At 37.8% G+C, this 17,272-nt stretch overlaps 3 protein-coding genes across 3 annotated transcripts; 1 reads left to right on the top strand and 2 right to left on the bottom strand.

Annotated features, from left to right (window-relative positions):
- Positions 1-1,403: 1,403 nt before the first annotated feature.
- Positions 1,404-5,138, bottom strand: LOC136237211 (prefoldin subunit 5-like). The gene is made up of 6 exons (XM_066027533.1): positions 4,975-5,138; positions 4,804-4,906; positions 2,934-2,965; positions 2,781-2,855; positions 2,620-2,725; positions 1,404-1,551 (listed from the first exon to the last, which is right to left on the bottom strand). Exons 1-6 carry the CDS (start codon positions 5,077-5,079, stop codon positions 1,487-1,489), a joined length of 486 nt encoding a protein of 161 aa, XP_065883605.1. The 5' UTR covers positions 5,080-5,138; the 3' UTR covers positions 1,404-1,486.
- Positions 5,129-14,761, top strand: LOC136237210 (cullin-1-like). Its single transcript, XM_066027532.1, has 24 exons — positions 5,129-5,248; positions 5,303-5,494; positions 6,653-6,738; positions 6,988-7,067; positions 7,291-7,458; positions 7,591-7,641; positions 7,696-7,786; positions 7,835-7,998; positions 8,353-8,421; positions 8,482-8,575; positions 10,112-10,242; positions 10,296-10,403; positions 10,943-11,049; positions 12,231-12,279; positions 12,477-12,608; positions 12,701-12,818; positions 13,108-13,184; positions 13,239-13,325; positions 13,407-13,451; positions 13,611-13,751; positions 14,161-14,222; positions 14,282-14,387; positions 14,447-14,560; positions 14,613-14,761. The coding sequence occupies exons 2-24, from the start codon at positions 5,355-5,357 to the stop codon at positions 14,691-14,693; spliced, it is 2,301 nt and encodes a 766-aa protein (XP_065883604.1). The 5' UTR covers positions 5,129-5,248; positions 5,303-5,354; the 3' UTR covers positions 14,694-14,761.
- Positions 14,762-15,326: 565 nt separating this feature from the next.
- LOC136237212 (sperm microtubule inner protein 11-like) lies at positions 15,327-17,264 on the bottom strand. Its single transcript, XM_066027534.1, has 3 exons — positions 16,953-17,264; positions 15,482-15,614; positions 15,327-15,435 (listed from the first exon to the last, which is right to left on the bottom strand). The coding sequence occupies exons 1-3, from the start codon at positions 17,212-17,214 to the stop codon at positions 15,387-15,389; spliced, it is 444 nt and encodes a 147-aa protein (XP_065883606.1). The 5' UTR covers positions 17,215-17,264; the 3' UTR covers positions 15,327-15,386.
- Between the last annotated feature and the right edge of the window lie 8 nt (positions 17,265-17,272).

Genomic DNA, 17,272 nt, shown 5'->3' with positions numbered 1-17,272 from the left:
AGTAGAACTTTCAATCAAAAACTTCACACTTTAGAGCTATTGGTGCAACAAATGTTGTTCACAAACATATCAGCACGTAGCTATATCACCATGAAAGAATTTCAACAATGCAATAATCATGAGTAGAACCATCATTGATAAAAGTAATAATGAAGAAAAAAACCAGCTAAATGGCAGGTGATCTTAGGATGCATGCAACCAAACAGGACCACAAAGGAACTTGCATATGGGCATGGCAAGGAAGGTGTGTGTGCTTACAAAAATAAACCTATAAAATACAGTAAGTTAAGTAAGGTTGGCTGAGTCCTCCCACTCTTTGCATGATCTAGCTAAGAAAATTTTTACAGGCAACATCATCATCTAACATCTGCCTGACAAACGACTTGGAAGTCATTTTGCCAGGGCAAGAAAAATTAATTAAATTCAACAGATTGTTCACAGAGGTTGGCTGTCTCATAGTATTTTCAAATGATCAAACTCTGCTAGCAATTGAAGGTATTCTACATTGGACTGTTTCTGGGAACAAGCTGATTGTATGTGGCATACAGAGTCCAGAGGGCATGTCAATTCTAACAAAGCAATAATATTGATAAAACTTGAGAATTGAATACAACGTCTGGGCAATAGGATGTTGTTAGTACAGATATTTGAATTGTTGTTTGAGGTCTACAGGTCTACATACACATGAACAAATGCAATTTGCAATGAGCTTTGTAGCCAGAATATGAAGTACTGGATTATGATGGTAAGTGTATCATTGCTGACTTAAAAGGCAATATATGGACAACCGTTAAAACATGCAGGTGGAATTACACAATAAGCACTTTGCATCATATTGCATAGATTGATGTTGAAAACTGACAGGTGTCAGAGGAGAAATGAAAACCTGCCAGAAGTCTATTCCAAGTCTCTAAATTCAGCCGAGTTTCCAAACTCAGTAAAAGTGTCTGCAGATGATCATCACATTGACTGTTTGTATGATACACAAGTTGGCGTTTGGCTTTAAGGTATACGGAATAGGCAGACCGGAGGGCAGATAGCTGCTTCTATCCTTCCAGAGACAAGCCCTGCTTCTTAACTTACTGGCCTTCTTTTGGATCTTACTTGCTCCTTTACTTCAGCATCTGAAATTAAGTTTTAAGCAGAAGAATTTTATTAGATGTATGTTGATTCTTTGTTTCTAATTATGGCCACACTGTCATCACTCAGTTAAAATGGTACGATCCCACATATACCGTATATGTGCAAGAAACAAGTTATGGGATAACATCTAGGTTAAATAAAACTTACGGTATGAACTTAAAAATCGAAAAGCAATTCAACCCCAGGATATAAACTGGAGGCCACCGACTTAAAAGTCTTGTCCTACATGCAGCAATCACATACACAAGTCTGACAACATGTCATAGGTACACATCTATAGTATAATATGTCATACAGAATTTGATGCATATAACTATGTTATACATGTACTGGTATTCTGTCTTCATTTGCTCTTGTGTGACTGCTGCAAGTGAGCCTGAAATTTAGCTTGCATGAGCATCATAATTGCTACAGAGAAAAACAACACAATATACATACATGCAAGTCTCTGAAATATAAACATATACCAGACTTAATATAGAGAGATGTCTATTATGTACTATAATACTTGTTAAGAATTCTGGTCAGTAAAACTAGCACTTGACTACTTGTTAAGATCATGTGAAGTCATTTCCTTGGACCAGTTCAACTGTATAAAATCCGGATGACCCGCTGACCCGGATGGCAATCCAGGTCAGACCCAGATTTGACCCGAATTAATTAAAACTGAGGCATGGGTCTAGAGCTACAATTTGAGGACTCGACAAGTGCATTACATACAAGGGTAGCTATATAAAAACTAAGTATGTAATAACGATATTAGTCAGTGGGCATGGTTCCACATAAGTTTGCAGATAGCTCCTGCAAGTGGGTGTGGCTTTGCACATGCTTAACACATCGGAATTACAAACAGTATGACACATTCCCGATGTTAAAGTGGGTATGCATCACGAAAAAGCTGTCCTGATGCAAGACTAGACTATGTCTCATAGTGGGTGTGGCTTTGCAGGCAGCTATACGCATGGATTTGTGCATACCTACAGACTGCAATATCATGGATGAGTGTGGCTACATAATTTTGATTATGAAATTTGATAGTTTATTCATGTAGCTGTATTTCATAATGCACACAAATCTTGCAAGCAAAGAAATATAGGAGACTAGCAGCAAAAAATACTTCTCAAAATAATCCATGTGCATTAAAGACGTCTACAGAAATAACACACATTAATTACATCAAAAATTTGTTTGCGTGCTATCTAGAAATTTTAAAATACTATTTAGCGACAATAATTTTTAGCATCCAGGTTTTATGGATTTATATAAATGTAAAGCAACATCACAAAAGTACCACTATGGCTTGCTGGAACAAATATTAAAAACACTCTGTGTTTGCCAGAATTCTACATGAAGGAATAGTACATGCTACAGTGTATAGATTCAAACCAGTATTCCTTAACTATATGGTAGCAAAACTTTGGACGCATTCATCATAATACTATGGGTAGATACATACATACATACCAGCTAACTTACTTTCTCTAAGTTTAACCTTCTCAGCTGCTGTTGGTTGTAGCACTTCTATCTGTTTAGTAATATGGTCCATCCGGCGTTGAAAATATTCCTTTGCCTCTTTCACTGACTAGAAAGTGCCAGTACGCTGTTACTGAGAGCATGGTAAATCCTATTAACCATACCTTCTCCACATAGTAACCTGTTCCAATATCAACCATAACTTTGTTATTGTGTTTTAGTTTACCAGGTATGTACATCTGTGAGGATACATGCTAAAGAAATTAACACGACAGCAGTTGACTACATTAACTACTCCTTAGCATAGAAAAGGATACTGAAGCAGTTAGTGGTACCAGGATATCTTTGCCTAGAAAAACAAACAAAACAATATTGAGCTGGTTAACAAATGGGATGCTAGCAGTGGAAGATCTAGCTTTTAAATTCAGCAGTCCAACTAGATCTACATTGACATTTTTTTATTACAGCAAACAAACTATTATAACATTGCATTTCAGTAGCTTGCATGCAATTAGCTAACATCCATTAATTTCTCACACTGCACTAAAACAATCAAGATACTTTAATAGAACAATCAGGTAACTACAGTTAGTTTTAAAGCACTGTGTATATCGTGATTGTTAATTAAAATCCAATCTCAGAGCTTCTAAAACCTCTACAACTGCTCTATCAATCCTGCAAATTTATACCAGGTCCTTATGATTTCTTTTGAATCACAAAAGGTTTGAGCTATGATGGTTAAGCTATACAAAGACCAACTTTCAAGTTATTCTCATAAACAGTTTATGCAAGGTATGACAAAATGTTAATTGTCCACAGTTCTATGAATACGTATCAGATTTGTACCAAACTTATATTAGTACACTAAATTTCAAGGTGATCGAGCTGAACATTTGTGTTTTATAATGGCTTTGTAAAGTGTGCAAAAGACAAAGAAGAAAATCTAAGTTTCCAAAATGTGAAGGGAAAAATGAAGAAATTATAAGACAAACTTAGAGGGCTTATAAGTGGAGATATTTAATCTGTCAAATTCTGCCAATAATTGTAAATATTCAACTTTTGATTGCTTTCTATTCTGATTCTAAATGATGGACAGAGGTGGACAGATCAATTCCAACATAGAAACAGAATGGACTTGTGAACAACAATATCAAGGCGATATGGAGTTATCAGAATTTAAGTTGGAATGGTAGCTTGAGGTGCTTCACAGGATCGGTGGTTGTGCAAGTCAGCAAACACTTGAAGAAATGGACAGTCAGCAAAAACCTCAGTGAGCATAGTGGCTATAGCAGAAAGCACCTGGTTATGATGATAAGTATAACGCTGCTGAGTTAATGCAACAGGGAAATCAATCAAGACATGTGCTGTTGTAGGTTGGGTGGAATTATACCATGTTAGAGTAGCTTGACCTGTATGCCTGGTAGCATATACTGTCAAACTAGTATGTAATTTCTGTCACATTGTCTAGGCTATACTATATCATACTGATTTCATGGCATATCGTATGTACAATATCCATTGGCAGATCTAGCATTTTTAAAAGTGAGTCTATGAAAATTGATATAAAATAGTAAATAAAACGGATGTGGAAATGCCCAGGAATATCACCAGTGATGTTAAATCTTTTATAATACGCAGTGGGTATTCGTCCGGCAGCTGGACACTATTTCTGTTTGATATCCGTCTGGCAGTGTCACCCATAACTTGAGTATCAAACACACTAGTTGTATGAAGGTAAGTTTTTGGGTGAGTTCAAGGCGAGCTAGGGTTGGAGTGAGCAAAGCGAGCATCCTGGGGAAGCCAGGCCAACCCTAGCTCACCTCGAACTCACCCAAAAACTTACCTTTGTACAGACAGTGGAAGTCATCATTGTACTTAACAGGCAAACGTCACGTTAGCGTTAGGGTCGGGTTCAGCTTTAGTTTCTTCTTCACTGGATATTCTTCTTATATAGGTTTCTTTTTGAATGACGTATATAAGGTAGAAACTAAGTAGCTGGGAGCCATGTAATACAGTGGCTAGGATCCCTTGCCTAATGCACTGGAGGTCCCGGGTTCAATTCTCGGACCGGTCATGATTTTGGTTTTTCTCGTTTGGGACCCTTTTTTGTCTGAGTTACTTTTTTATTCATGTGACTGCCAGACAGATATCCACTGCCTTTATAATATGTAAGTCTGCGGAACATACCTTCTGTGTCAGGAGTGAGAAGTGCTGCGTTTTCTTTTGAATCTTTTAATCTTTGTTGGATTTCCTTTAGCTGCGACATGGATGACTGTAGCACTGCAATCTCCTGTAAACAGAACATTTTCCGTATATTCTCGTTTATAATTAATATTATTGTTAACAATGGAGGCTTGCCTGCTGCACTTGGTTCCTCAGCTGATCTAGTTGAGTGAAGTTTAGCTCACTGAGGTTCACCACGTTACTCTCTCCTCCACTAACCGTACTGCTAACTTCGCTCATCGCGAAACTTGTGCGCTTCAATTAGAATAAGTACTTATCTTATTGATTGAATAATTAGAATACAAGGTGATTAATACGGAAGGAGTGACGAGCATCGCGTCTGTAAGGAAACAAATGGTTTCGTCATTTAGTCAGCTATTAGGATAACATATCAGCATCTCGTGAAACAGTAAGAGCGACTGTTAGCTGGATGTGTTTTGTAAAACTTGACTTCGTTTTGAAGGTGGTCTTTAATTAGAGTTTTCGATTGAACGCCGGACTCGTGCAACGCCAAAATGACCAGTCGTGGTTTTCAGAACCCTCACGGGATGAAGCAGACCTCCTTATCCGACATATGGGAAGACCTACACTCAGGCATAAGACACGCTTTCGGTCGTCAGAACATGCCCAAGGCGAGGTACATGGAATTACATACGTATCCTTCGCCTTACAAACGTTTGGGTTACCTTCAGCATGGAAATGTGTGTGTGGAAGTGTAGTATTTTGCTTTTCATAAGTGATTTGAGTTGTTGCTGTGCAATGGGCTGTTGATGTAATTAAGAAAGAGATGGCCCCTTAATGTACATGCCCTGATTAACTGACCTAGCTTTCATGCTGTTGTTATAATACAATGTGTAGACACATCTTAGAAGATATTAAACACATACTTGTGGCGCACAATTTTTGTATGCTATTATATTATAATGACCAATGACTTAGCTATTTTTTGAACAAGGTCATGAATATTGCTATAAAAAGGAGGTGTATGAGGTCAGATTAATTCTGATGACATTTTGTAGTGATGCAAGACTAATGTTTCATGTCAATGAATAGAAATTTATTAGACAAGCCTATGTTGATTTTTGTTTGTGCATAATCTTATCTACATCATTGTTGGAATAGCAGGGGTCTGATTTATTTATTTTTATTTTTTTTGCTCAGAAAGGGTTTTTGTAGTATTGTCGTCAAGAGTTCATAATATTGTATACAGAGACTGCTTGTTTTACATTTCAAATCTAGCATATGCAGATGTATATATAGTATGAAGATAATAGTAGCCAGTGTTGGGTTGTTACTACTTTTCTACCAGCAATAGTAATGCGTTACGGTTACATATTACTGTAAAATATAAGTAATTTATTTTGTAAGATGTGCAAACCATCAGAAACCCAGCTTGCTTGTCTTCCACTGCTTTACAGCTTGTTCTAGTATGTGTTAAACTCAATATCTTGCTTTATATTACACATCATGTTAGCCACATTTTCCCTGTCAAAACTTCAAATGCTGCTCACTTAATAGAATAGAGTTATAACTTTGTTCAATGGCTGTAGCAAGGATTGTAGGTTACATGTATATATACTATGTAAAGGATGATTTGTTGTAATGAAGGCAAGTTATTGCTGTGTTAAATACAAAGCTAATATTATTACAGTAACATGTTATTTTTTCAAAGTAACAAAAAAAGTGAAGTATTATATTATTTTTGCTGCAAAAAGTAATATTCACATAACGTGTTACCCCCAATACTGTTGGTAGCTATGTGCCACAGAAGGTGAGTTGGTGCATGGTGTGTACACCCTTAACTGTGTACCAGACATGTCTACAACTATTGTACTAGTGTACAACAGCAGGACGCTCATGCACCTAGGACAGGCAGGTCGTCCAAGTCCAATCTATCAGGTGAGAAGTTATGTTAGTGTATTCTTGGAAGTTATCTGCTTATTAAAGGGGTTGGGCTTGTTTGTTATCTTCCTAATAGAATCCTTAGTAACATGCGATATATGGTGTTGTCTAGAAGACATACTCATGAAATTTACACCTCTCATGTATGTATACAGTATATAGCTGTTGCAAGTACTCATGTGTATGTATCCTTTGCATGGCTACGTGGGATGTACACTGCATTATGTGTTATATGTTGTGTGTTAGGAGGTGCTAGATTTGTTGGACTAGAGCTGTACAAGAAGATTGAAGAGTTTCTGATGGATCATTTGAACAGTTTAATGCCTGTATGTGTGTAGTGTGTGTGTGTGTGTGTGTGTGTGTGTGTGTGTGTGTGTGTACGTCCCTGTCCATGTCTCACATAATGGGTGAGGTTCTAATGGGACTTCAAATGCCTGCTCCCTCACCCATGAGACATGATACAACCTTACTAGTCCTGCCCCAGAAAGGTTTACATAGTGTGTACTTGTGTTATGTACAAAGTCAAACTGTCCAATTATTATCACACAGGATTGTAAGGACCTAACAGATGAACCTCTCCTACAGTTCTACTGCAAGGTGTGGGAGGAGTATCGCTTCTCCAGTCGGGTACTACATGGCATCTGTAACTACCTGAACAGACACTGGGTGAAGCGAGAACATGATGAGGGTCATGTCAATGTCTTTGAAGTCTACTCAGTAAGCTCACAACAATCAAACTTCTGTACCCCCCTGCACAGTGTAATAGTGTACCAACAATTTTTATAATAGTACCTTTTGTAACACATATCACCTAAATTTACTTTTGGATGTTATTTATTTGTTCTGCAGTTGGCACTACTCACATGGAAGAACTGTATGTTTGAAGTGTTACATCAGAAGGTGGGTGTGGCTGAGTTGTACATGTTGACAGCTTCTGATTGGCTATTCTTGCAGTTGTCTAGTGCTGTGTTAAAGTTGATTGCGAGGGAGAGAAATGGAGAAACTATTAATACCTTATTAATCAGTGAAATAGTGAGGTGTTCAGGTTAGTAATTTGTGTGCACGCGTGGGTGTATTATCACCCAATACACAGTGGAACTGGACATTTCCCCGGATTTAACTCCCTCAAAGGTGCCTCACTTGTCAGTGTACAAGAAGTTCTTTGAGAAGCCATTCTTTGAGGACACAGAACACTTCTACACGACAGAGAGTGCTGTCTTCCTTGACAACAACCCCGTTACCGAGTACATGAAAAAGGTACTAACATGATGTGTTTTGAATTGTAATTCAGTGGAACCTGTCTTAGTATTTCATGGTCTTGTTGGGCAAGTAGCTGGTTGGCTACTGTATTCAAGTGAAATTTTTCACACTTTGGGAATGTGCAGTTGGCTGAATTAGAATTGTAACCATTTTGTACACGTGACATATTGTTCATAGTGCTGCTTAGTTCCACTGTACATATTAGAATTTGTACAATACACTTCATAGCATGGGACTTGATATGAGGGGTGGGTAGTAGTTCTCAAGTATTTTCTCGAATTATTTGGATGGTGTCTTCAATTCAGGTTAACCTGTTATTGATACGGGCTCATCTTGTTTTGTTACATACAGGTTGAATCAAGATTGTTAGAAGAGGAGCGTAGGGTGTCAGTCTACCTTCATGAGAGCACCCAAGATGAGGTATTGTTGCTGCATGTTATACAAGTGGGTGGGGCTGATCACATGATACACACCATGTAGCTAGCCAAGTGCTGTGAGCGGGTACTAATTGTCAGCTACCTGGAGAGGTTCTATGTTGAGTTTCTGAATTTGTTGAAGAATGATAAAACGGATGGTATGAGAAACTATGCATGCCATATGTATGGATTGATTGATTTCTCACTTTGCATGGTTTTACTAAATACATGAATTTTGTATCCCTATATTTTAATTCCTAGACAGCAAGCTTGCAGATTTCTGTTCTTGATCCTTGACATTGTTTTTACAAGGATTTTAGTGTGCCATATATTTCTCATACTAAAGTATTCAGTTGTATGGTATACAAGTACACAAATTTTCAACTAGAGTAGGGACCATAACACATTGATAAAAAGTGCTGAAACAAGCTGGAGTAGTGCACAATATTAAATCACAGTAAAACAATAAGAAGTTTGTTATATCCCAACTGTGCTCAAGATACCATAATGGAAATGCACAGTAGGGATATAACGCTTCTTATTATTTTACTGTGATTTAATATCATGTACTACTCCAGCTTGTTTTCAGTATTTTTTGTCGATGTGTTATGGTCCCTACTCTATTTCAAAATTCCAATTTTTTGTGTACTTGTTTGTTAACTTATTTTGTAAAATAAAATTATTGTGACTGGTGAACCCACACATACCGCATCAAAAAAAAAATGGTGCCGATTATCATCTGAAAAGTGAAGTATCCATTACGCATTGTCAGCTATGTTCAACCTGTTACACAGCATTATGAATCAAGAACTGTTTGAAAAGCACCTCTGCAATCAAAGTAGCCCTATGAAAAACATGGACAATTTCTGTTACAAAGGGAAGCCATCACGTGCTACCACCAAATCAACACTTCGCTTTCAGCAAAGATGAATGGGACATAAAGGAGGACACTGGTAAGTCCATGAAGAATGCATTGTATGTACTGTGGTATGCCAAAAGGCACCTCTCAGGCTGAAGCGACGTTACTGAAAAAATCAAGCCTGTAGCCTGAGCCATTATCGAGTTACACTTGTCTGAAAGCATCAGGCAGTTGGTCATTAGAAAATTCTGTTTAATATATATATTTTTAAATTTCATAGCAACTTGTTGACAGCGTTTCGGGTTGATCTGAAGGCTTGTTTGGGCTTAGTTTTACCTAACCAATACTGCTTCATCATCGTTAGGGAAAAGTGAGGCTGGCTTGTCGGTGTTGTTTTTTCATTGGCCACGCCTACACCTTTGTGGTCCCTACTATACAGTACTATCATACTGTATGATGTGGTGAATTCATTGTAAAGTTGTAAATGGGACTGAACACACTTTGTTACCTTCTTGAAATCGAAGGAAACTTGTGGCAGGAGAATTTGGCTGAAGTGTTAACATGAAAATGTTTAGTATAACAAAATATAACTATATAGCTGTGTTACAATTCATCTATATGTCCTGATTATCAAAGTTTTCCAGGTCAGTTTATATACTTTAACTAAGTGCCTAGATTACAAGGTGTTCTGAAGTGTCCAGGTTCCAATGTAGTGTGTTACAAGTTTCCTACATCACATTCATTGGAGGTTTGACAATAGGTCCTCCACTCCAATTTTTCTTCTGGTGTAGTTTTGTTGTGTTACCATGATGATATTTGTCACTTTGTCACTCAGACCTGGCTAGAATGTACCAGCTGGTGTCCCGTACAGAGAAGGGCATGGTAGAACTAAGGGACCGGTTTGAGAAACACGTACTGGCTCAAGGCACAGCTTCTGTTGAGAGAAACCATGAGACTGCTCTAAATGTAAGTCACAATGCTTGAGGAGCTTATAAGCACCTACAGATCAATCCTGGCAGGATCCCAAGGTGTATTTCTCTGCATTATACAACATCCATCGTAAGCACAGTGAGATGATAACACGAGCCTTCAGTGGGGACAATGGCTTTATCCAGTCACTCGACAAGGTGAGGTGTCTTTTGTGTTGTAGCAGAAGTAGTGATAGGGCTGGAATGAAGGTTATTCTATAAATGATTCAAAGATATCCCAAAATTGTTTACATAAAAGAGTTAGTCTTGAATTATGTGCAGTAGGATCTCTATTTGAATGCCTGTGTGCAAGTTTACTGAATTTGATCACTAAAGTGTTCAGATAAGTGAAGCCCATTCATTTGTATACTGGGCTTTTATTACTCATAGTCTCATACACACTTGTTGAAAAATGTTCTAATAGAACAGTCACTTGTCGTGTTAGGATATTTTGATAACTGAGATCCTTCTGTTTATAAAAAAGTAAACAAAAGGAAAAGAAGCCACCAATGCATCAGAATCTGTGCAAACCTGTTAGTGTGGATTGACGGAGTATTTTGTGTAATTCCTCTTAACTTTTTTTTGTAAACAGTAGCTATATGCAATGCACATAATATAGTATGTAGTGACTTAGCATTCACAAAACACATTACCAACCTCTAACAATGTGTCTATTATTGTTTATTTTTGTTCTATAGGCTTGCAGTAAATTTGTGAACAACAATGAAGTAACAAAAATAGCAAAGAGCTCTGCCAAATCTCCAGAGCTCTTAGCAAAATTCTGTGATAGTCTGCTAAGAAAGAGGTACCAATCAATGCTCTATATATATATATATATATCAAGAGTTTATTATATACAATATTGTACTACTTTATATTATGAACTCTTGTATATGTAATATATAAACCATGGCTACGAGGTGTATTGCACTTATATACACCCGACTCCGAAGTCAGAGGAAGTTTATCAACAGTAAACTTCCAATGACTGAAGAGGAGGGGTGTATATAAGTGCAATACACCGAAGTGAGCCATGGTTCATATGATATATACCATGTTTCTAAATTAATCCGCACTACATTACTTACTAACAACCCATACGCACACAAACCAACTTAAATATATACTTACACTTAATTCGCCATAGTTTGGCATGGTAGACACGTTCCTCTCACAATTCAGCTATCACAATGAAGAATCAAATTAATTGTGGGACTTAGTAAACATATCTCCGTATATCGCCAGGACTTGTCCGTTCATATCAACAAACGTTCATAAACATATCTCCGTTCATATCGCCAGGACTTGTCCACCCATCATCGAAGTCGCTAGGTATGGGTATAAAATGAGTCCAGTGGTTGGATTCTTACTGGCTGGGGTGATTGATCACCTAGCGTGACGAAGGCTATTAGCCTGAGTCATCTGGGTGATTAGTCATGCTAGTGTGGGCGTTGTTCGCCCACCCACGTCGGGCTATCAACCCATAATCGTGACACAGTAATGTGTCGTGTGACATTCCAGGTGAGTATATATATACTTACCTGGGTGAGTATATATACTCACCTCAGGTAGGTATATATATACTCACCTGAGGGTTGGGGTGTATATGCCCTATATGCAACCAGCGCGCCTTTGAAGTTTCACATGATCATGGTATATATATATATATATATCATCATTTTATATCAGTACAATGAAACCTGGTTACTTTGTGGGCTCAAATTTTGGGACCTGGTCGCTAGACTTGACTAAAACATTTTCATGGCATCATTCCGTGCACTAGCTTTTACATATAGTTCACTTGAAAATTTTGTGATTCATACTAGGGGTGATATGGATTTTCCGTGAGTATTGGATAAATTTTTCATACTCATTTCATGTTAGTTGTGTTAGGCAGGTAGACCAATGACATAGTTTGGATAGTTTAGTTTGTTTGTTTAATTGTTAGTGATTTTGTAATTTGCTTGTTTTCCTTAATTCTTCTAGTGCTAAGAATCCTGATGATGCAGAATTAGAGGACACATTACAATCTGTTGTAAGTGACTTCATAGCAGCAACTTATCTTGCAATTACAACTTGTTTTGAGTACACATATTGAAAGTTTGAGTCCTTTATATAGGGGTCCTCAAAGGGAAGAAGTTCCACTGGGTATATATGGCAACACTGTTTTGTTTGCTGACAGTATTTTATTAATGGTCTTGTACGTGTTTGTTGCTCATTTTGATTGGTTAGATTACGGTGTTCCAGTATATTGAAGATAAGGATGTGTTCCAGAAATTTTACACCCGAATGTTAGCACGACGACTAGTACAACAGAACTCTGCTTCTGATGATGCTGAAGCAAGTATGATATCTAAATTAAAGGTATACCTGTTGTGCATGCATGCATACTTTTGTCCTGTGTGCGTATGTACATGCGTGCGTGTGATTACTTTATTCTGTTTCCTCTACCACAGAAAGAGTGCGGCTTTGAGTACACCTCTAAGTTACAGTGCATGTTTCAAGACATCAGTGTTAGTAAGGACCTCAACGATAGCTTTAAGAGTCATATTGCAGCCACTACTCCTCTGCAAGGTGAGCAGCAGATTGTGTAACAGTTGTTCAGAAATTTAAATGGTAGCTTCTGATTAAAGTGCTACTTCCATTTAAGTCCTCGAATTCTATCCTTTTAACACTGAGATCCTTGCACCTAGTCTTTGTCCTCAAGGGAATACTGATATAGTTGTTCACATTATCTTAATCATTTTATTGACCTGCTGATACCATATTTTGCATGACTTGGTGGGAATTTTAAAGACCTCATTTAAAAAGTGCTTGTAGTGAATGTCAACTGCAGTGACATCTTAGTAAATTTCCCTTCCAGTTGACTTCTCCATTCAAGTGCTGAGTACAAGATCATGGCCATTCCAACAAGGCCCTCAGTTCTGCCTCCCAGAAGAGGTCAGTGTATACCTGACAATGATGATGTCTGTACTAGTGTGTGTTCTGATTTAGTTCATACAAAGCCAAAGTCGATTCACAACCTTCTATAACAAACAACACAGTGGTCGTAAACTGACCTGGCTGTTTAACAAATCTAAGGTGTGTGGTATACTGTGTGTGTGCATGCGTGCGTGTGTGTCACTCATTATGTTTATCTTAACCTTGTTCATTGTTATTTAGGGAGAAATTGTAACACATTGTTTCAAGAATCGCTACACAATACAGGTACTGTGTGTGTTTGTAGTGTAAGTAGTCTGTATTTCCCTAATTAAAAGCACAATGTTTGTTGTTTATCGATTCTTTTGTGTGTAAAGTTTTTCGCTCTGCAAAGTAGTGTAATTAATTCTTCAACAAGATGTGATCACTTGTGTTACACACTTGTAGGCATCCATGTTCCAGATTGCCATTCTACTACAGTTCAATGAATCAATGTCACGAAGTATAACAGAATTGGTGGATGCCACTACTCTACCCAAGGAGATGTTACAACAAGTAGTGCAAATATTAGTGAAGAATAGACTATTGGTAAGTCGCTTGTCTGTGTATGGATGTCTGTCTGTGGTGTGTACCGTGATGTTTGTAGACTGCTTACTACTACCGTATAGAGGGAAACTTTAGTGGGGGTAAACTTTGGTAAATAGCAAGCTAAATTGCATTTGGCGAAAAAAAACTTTGGCGAATTCAAGCTCAATGTTTATGCTTATCTGAGATGTTTACAAGTAAATAGCGGGTTAAAACTTGGTTGAATTTGTAGCAAAAATGCCAAATTTGCCAAAGTTTCCATCTATATGGTATACCGTTGTGTGTGCGTGCGTTCTATTAGAGTAGTCACTGTACATGTATTCCCCATCTTACAGTTTGTTGCAGGTGTAACATAAATACACCTGTTTTGGTATAATGTAATGTATGTGCATGCAGTACATTTACTGTTCAGGTATGTGATGAAGATGATGTTGATGATAACAATACCCTAACCCTCAACCTGCAGTACAAGAAGTGAGCATGCACTGTACACGTTACAGCAATCATCACATTGTGGTGATTGTGTTATGTAGCAAAAAGTTAAGAGTCAACATTAATGTACCAATGAAGATGGAGGTGAAAGAAGAACAAGATAGTACTCATAAAAATGTCGAGGAAGATAGAAAACTGCTCATACAAGTGAGTTAGACTCATCCATTCCTGCTGTCCATCTACCACTGTCACCTGTAACCTTGTAGGCTGCGATTGTTAGAATTATGAAAATGCGTAAAGAGCTCAACCATCAAAATTTACTAGCAGAAGTCTTATCCCAGCTATCTACGAGATTTAAAGCTAAAGTTCCCATTATTAAAGTGAGTCACCATCAGGTGATGATTGTACTATTCACACTGGTGTTGTTTCCAGAAATGTATTGACATTCTAATAGAGAAAGAATATTTAGAGAGAGTTGATGGGAGAAAAGACACTTACAGATACTTGGCATAGCTTCAATGGATTTTATCATACCACTTGTATTATGTTGGCAATTAACATGAATAGAATGATCCTCATGAGTGTGTGTAGGGGAGAAGGCTTGTCAGAACACACATGAACAGTCAGTACAATGTTATAGTACTACAGAGGGTGTCTAGTAAGGCTGCTCAGAAGCGTGTACATGTGTTCACTATTATTATTATACCTGTGAAGTAGTGATGCACTGATAAGATATTTTGCCGATTAGCCAATATTAAATTCATGTAATGACCGATACTGATAACCGATCCGATGTTTATTTTTACCAAAATTTCACATGTATATAATTTATATTGCCATTTTTAAACCTTATTTTTATGCATCAAAGGACAGTAAAATTAATTGGCTAAATAATATGCTGAAAAATACTGATACCGATATTGGTCAATAAACCGATTTCCGATTGTTTACCAATTAATCAGTGCATCACTACTGTGAAGTGCATTTCTTTTTTAAGGGAGGGGTCAATCTTATAATGTGTAGTCCTTTAGACATAATTTCAGTTCTTTCAAACTACACTCAGGACTCTGACAAGGCAACTACTTCAAAGAAAGCTCAGGATCACACTAACACACTGGTCACAATATACAACCCCTCCAACTTAAATTGTTCAGATGTACTGTTCTCTTTTCACATGAAAATAAAATCATTAAATTTAAAATTTGTTCAGAACATGGAGAACTCCCTGTTGGTTAGGGCCATATCATCAACAAACCTGTAAAGAGAAGGGTACCATTGGATCATGATCTACAACTATATACCTTGTCATTTCACTGTTCACATGAGGTCTCCTCTCAGTATGGGTCCATGGTTGTGTCCTCAGAGCATCTTCCTTCATCCACCATCCATACATGTGTGTAGTGGTGGCTGGTACACTGTGCAGCTCTGTGGGTCCTACAATGAGTTGGGATAACTGTGAACTGGATACTGAGCTAGTAGAGTAAACAATGTAAGCCCAAACCTTGAAATTTTGTCCTCCAAAACTTGTTAGGATTATATTTTGGCTTTCATGAAGCCATAATACATAATTTTCAGGATGGATTGGGATGTATAAAGAGTACATGAAGCAATGAGCTGCAACTTTAGAGGGTATGGGATTAAGGATTCAACATGTTGAGGAACTAGCTACGTACTTTAAATGCTACACAGTACACATCTACTCACTACACTGTATACACACTAAATTCCATATAAGTTATTCAGTGATGAGTAGGCTGTTTACTATCCAAACTGGTATGGTAGCTGGGACGTAAAGCTAAGTGTAATGTATCCAAGTATACCAGAAAGACTAAAGTGATAAGCACAGGCTGATGATGATATTGTCATAATTTGGTCAGTAGTGTAGTCTCAGGGTTACCAAGTCACTAAAAAAGTAATAGCCCTGGCAAGACAAAAAAAAACATGTACCTACTTATAAAACTTAATGCCGAAGCCCATGAGTTAAATATCTGTACAAACAGGAGATGGCAACACGAGTTGCCTGCTGAAGTATGCAACGTATTGTACTCGTTGGTAGATGGCATACATTGCTAAGTTTTGTAACAGTCACTGCCTAGACAGCCAACTTCAATGCTGAGTATTAGTAACCACACTAATGGTATGATGGAATCTGTGGAAACTAGCACGTCTGCTTAGAGTAGTGTATCAACAGACCATGAAACGAACCCTATCTATGTGTTTGATGCCAATAACATACCTAGCACACTTCTCAAGCATGAATATGTAGCTAAAGAGTATTTAGAATTTCTGAGTGCCACCATGAGTAGCAATGAGGGTGCTCTGGAGGAGCCTATTGAATAAGCAATCTCTATTGTGGTAGTGTTGTTGTTTTAATTATAATACATGTTTACAAATTCAGCATTTCAAATAAATAAAAGAAAGTCTTAATTGCCTCGCTCAAACTGTGGGCAGAGAAAGCAAACTCTGCCCAATCCTGTGTCGATGGAATTGTTCCAATGCAGCAATGCCATGTTGAACATCAATAGCAGTAACCTTCTGAATCAAAAATTGTGAGGCCGGCCCTAGCTATTATCTCCAGACTGCTCCATTACTCAGGAACCTATCTACCTCACTAATGAACGTGCACATGATCCCTAGCCTCACCAACAAGACCTGAAGTGGGTGGTACATAGAAATATACTATCTATGGTCATATATACTCTTGCACAAGTCACATTGTAATACGGGCGCCCTCCAAGAGTTTTCACTGTAAATTAACAGAAACACACTCACCCAATGGGTGCCTGGTATGTTTATGCATCAACTCGGTGTGTTTAACATGTGATCCACCGTGATGTGCTCGTGATGGGTCAACTGGTTTACCGTTACCACTCGTTGTTCCTTGGGACGGCTGAGTTGAGTCGGCCTGAGTGCTCACGGTAGCTGAATTGTCAACTGGCTTCTTCTCAATAGATTTATCTTCCTTAGTTTGTGCAGCACAAGTATCCTTGATGGGGTCTTGTGGTCCCAAATAAGTTAAATTGAAAAACGCCATGCAAATCCTAATTAACGCCCTACTACTAACAATGTTGCTTAGTAACAACCGCGCATGC

This window comes from Dysidea avara, chromosome 10 (genome assembly GCF_963678975.1).
Source record: "Dysidea avara chromosome 10, odDysAvar1.4, whole genome shotgun sequence".
In the NCBI taxonomy this organism is placed as follows: domain Eukaryota; kingdom Metazoa; phylum Porifera; class Demospongiae; order Dictyoceratida; family Dysideidae; genus Dysidea; species Dysidea avara.
The sequence above is the reverse complement of the archived record's forward strand: the minus strand, read 5'-3'. Positions and strand labels throughout refer to the sequence as shown.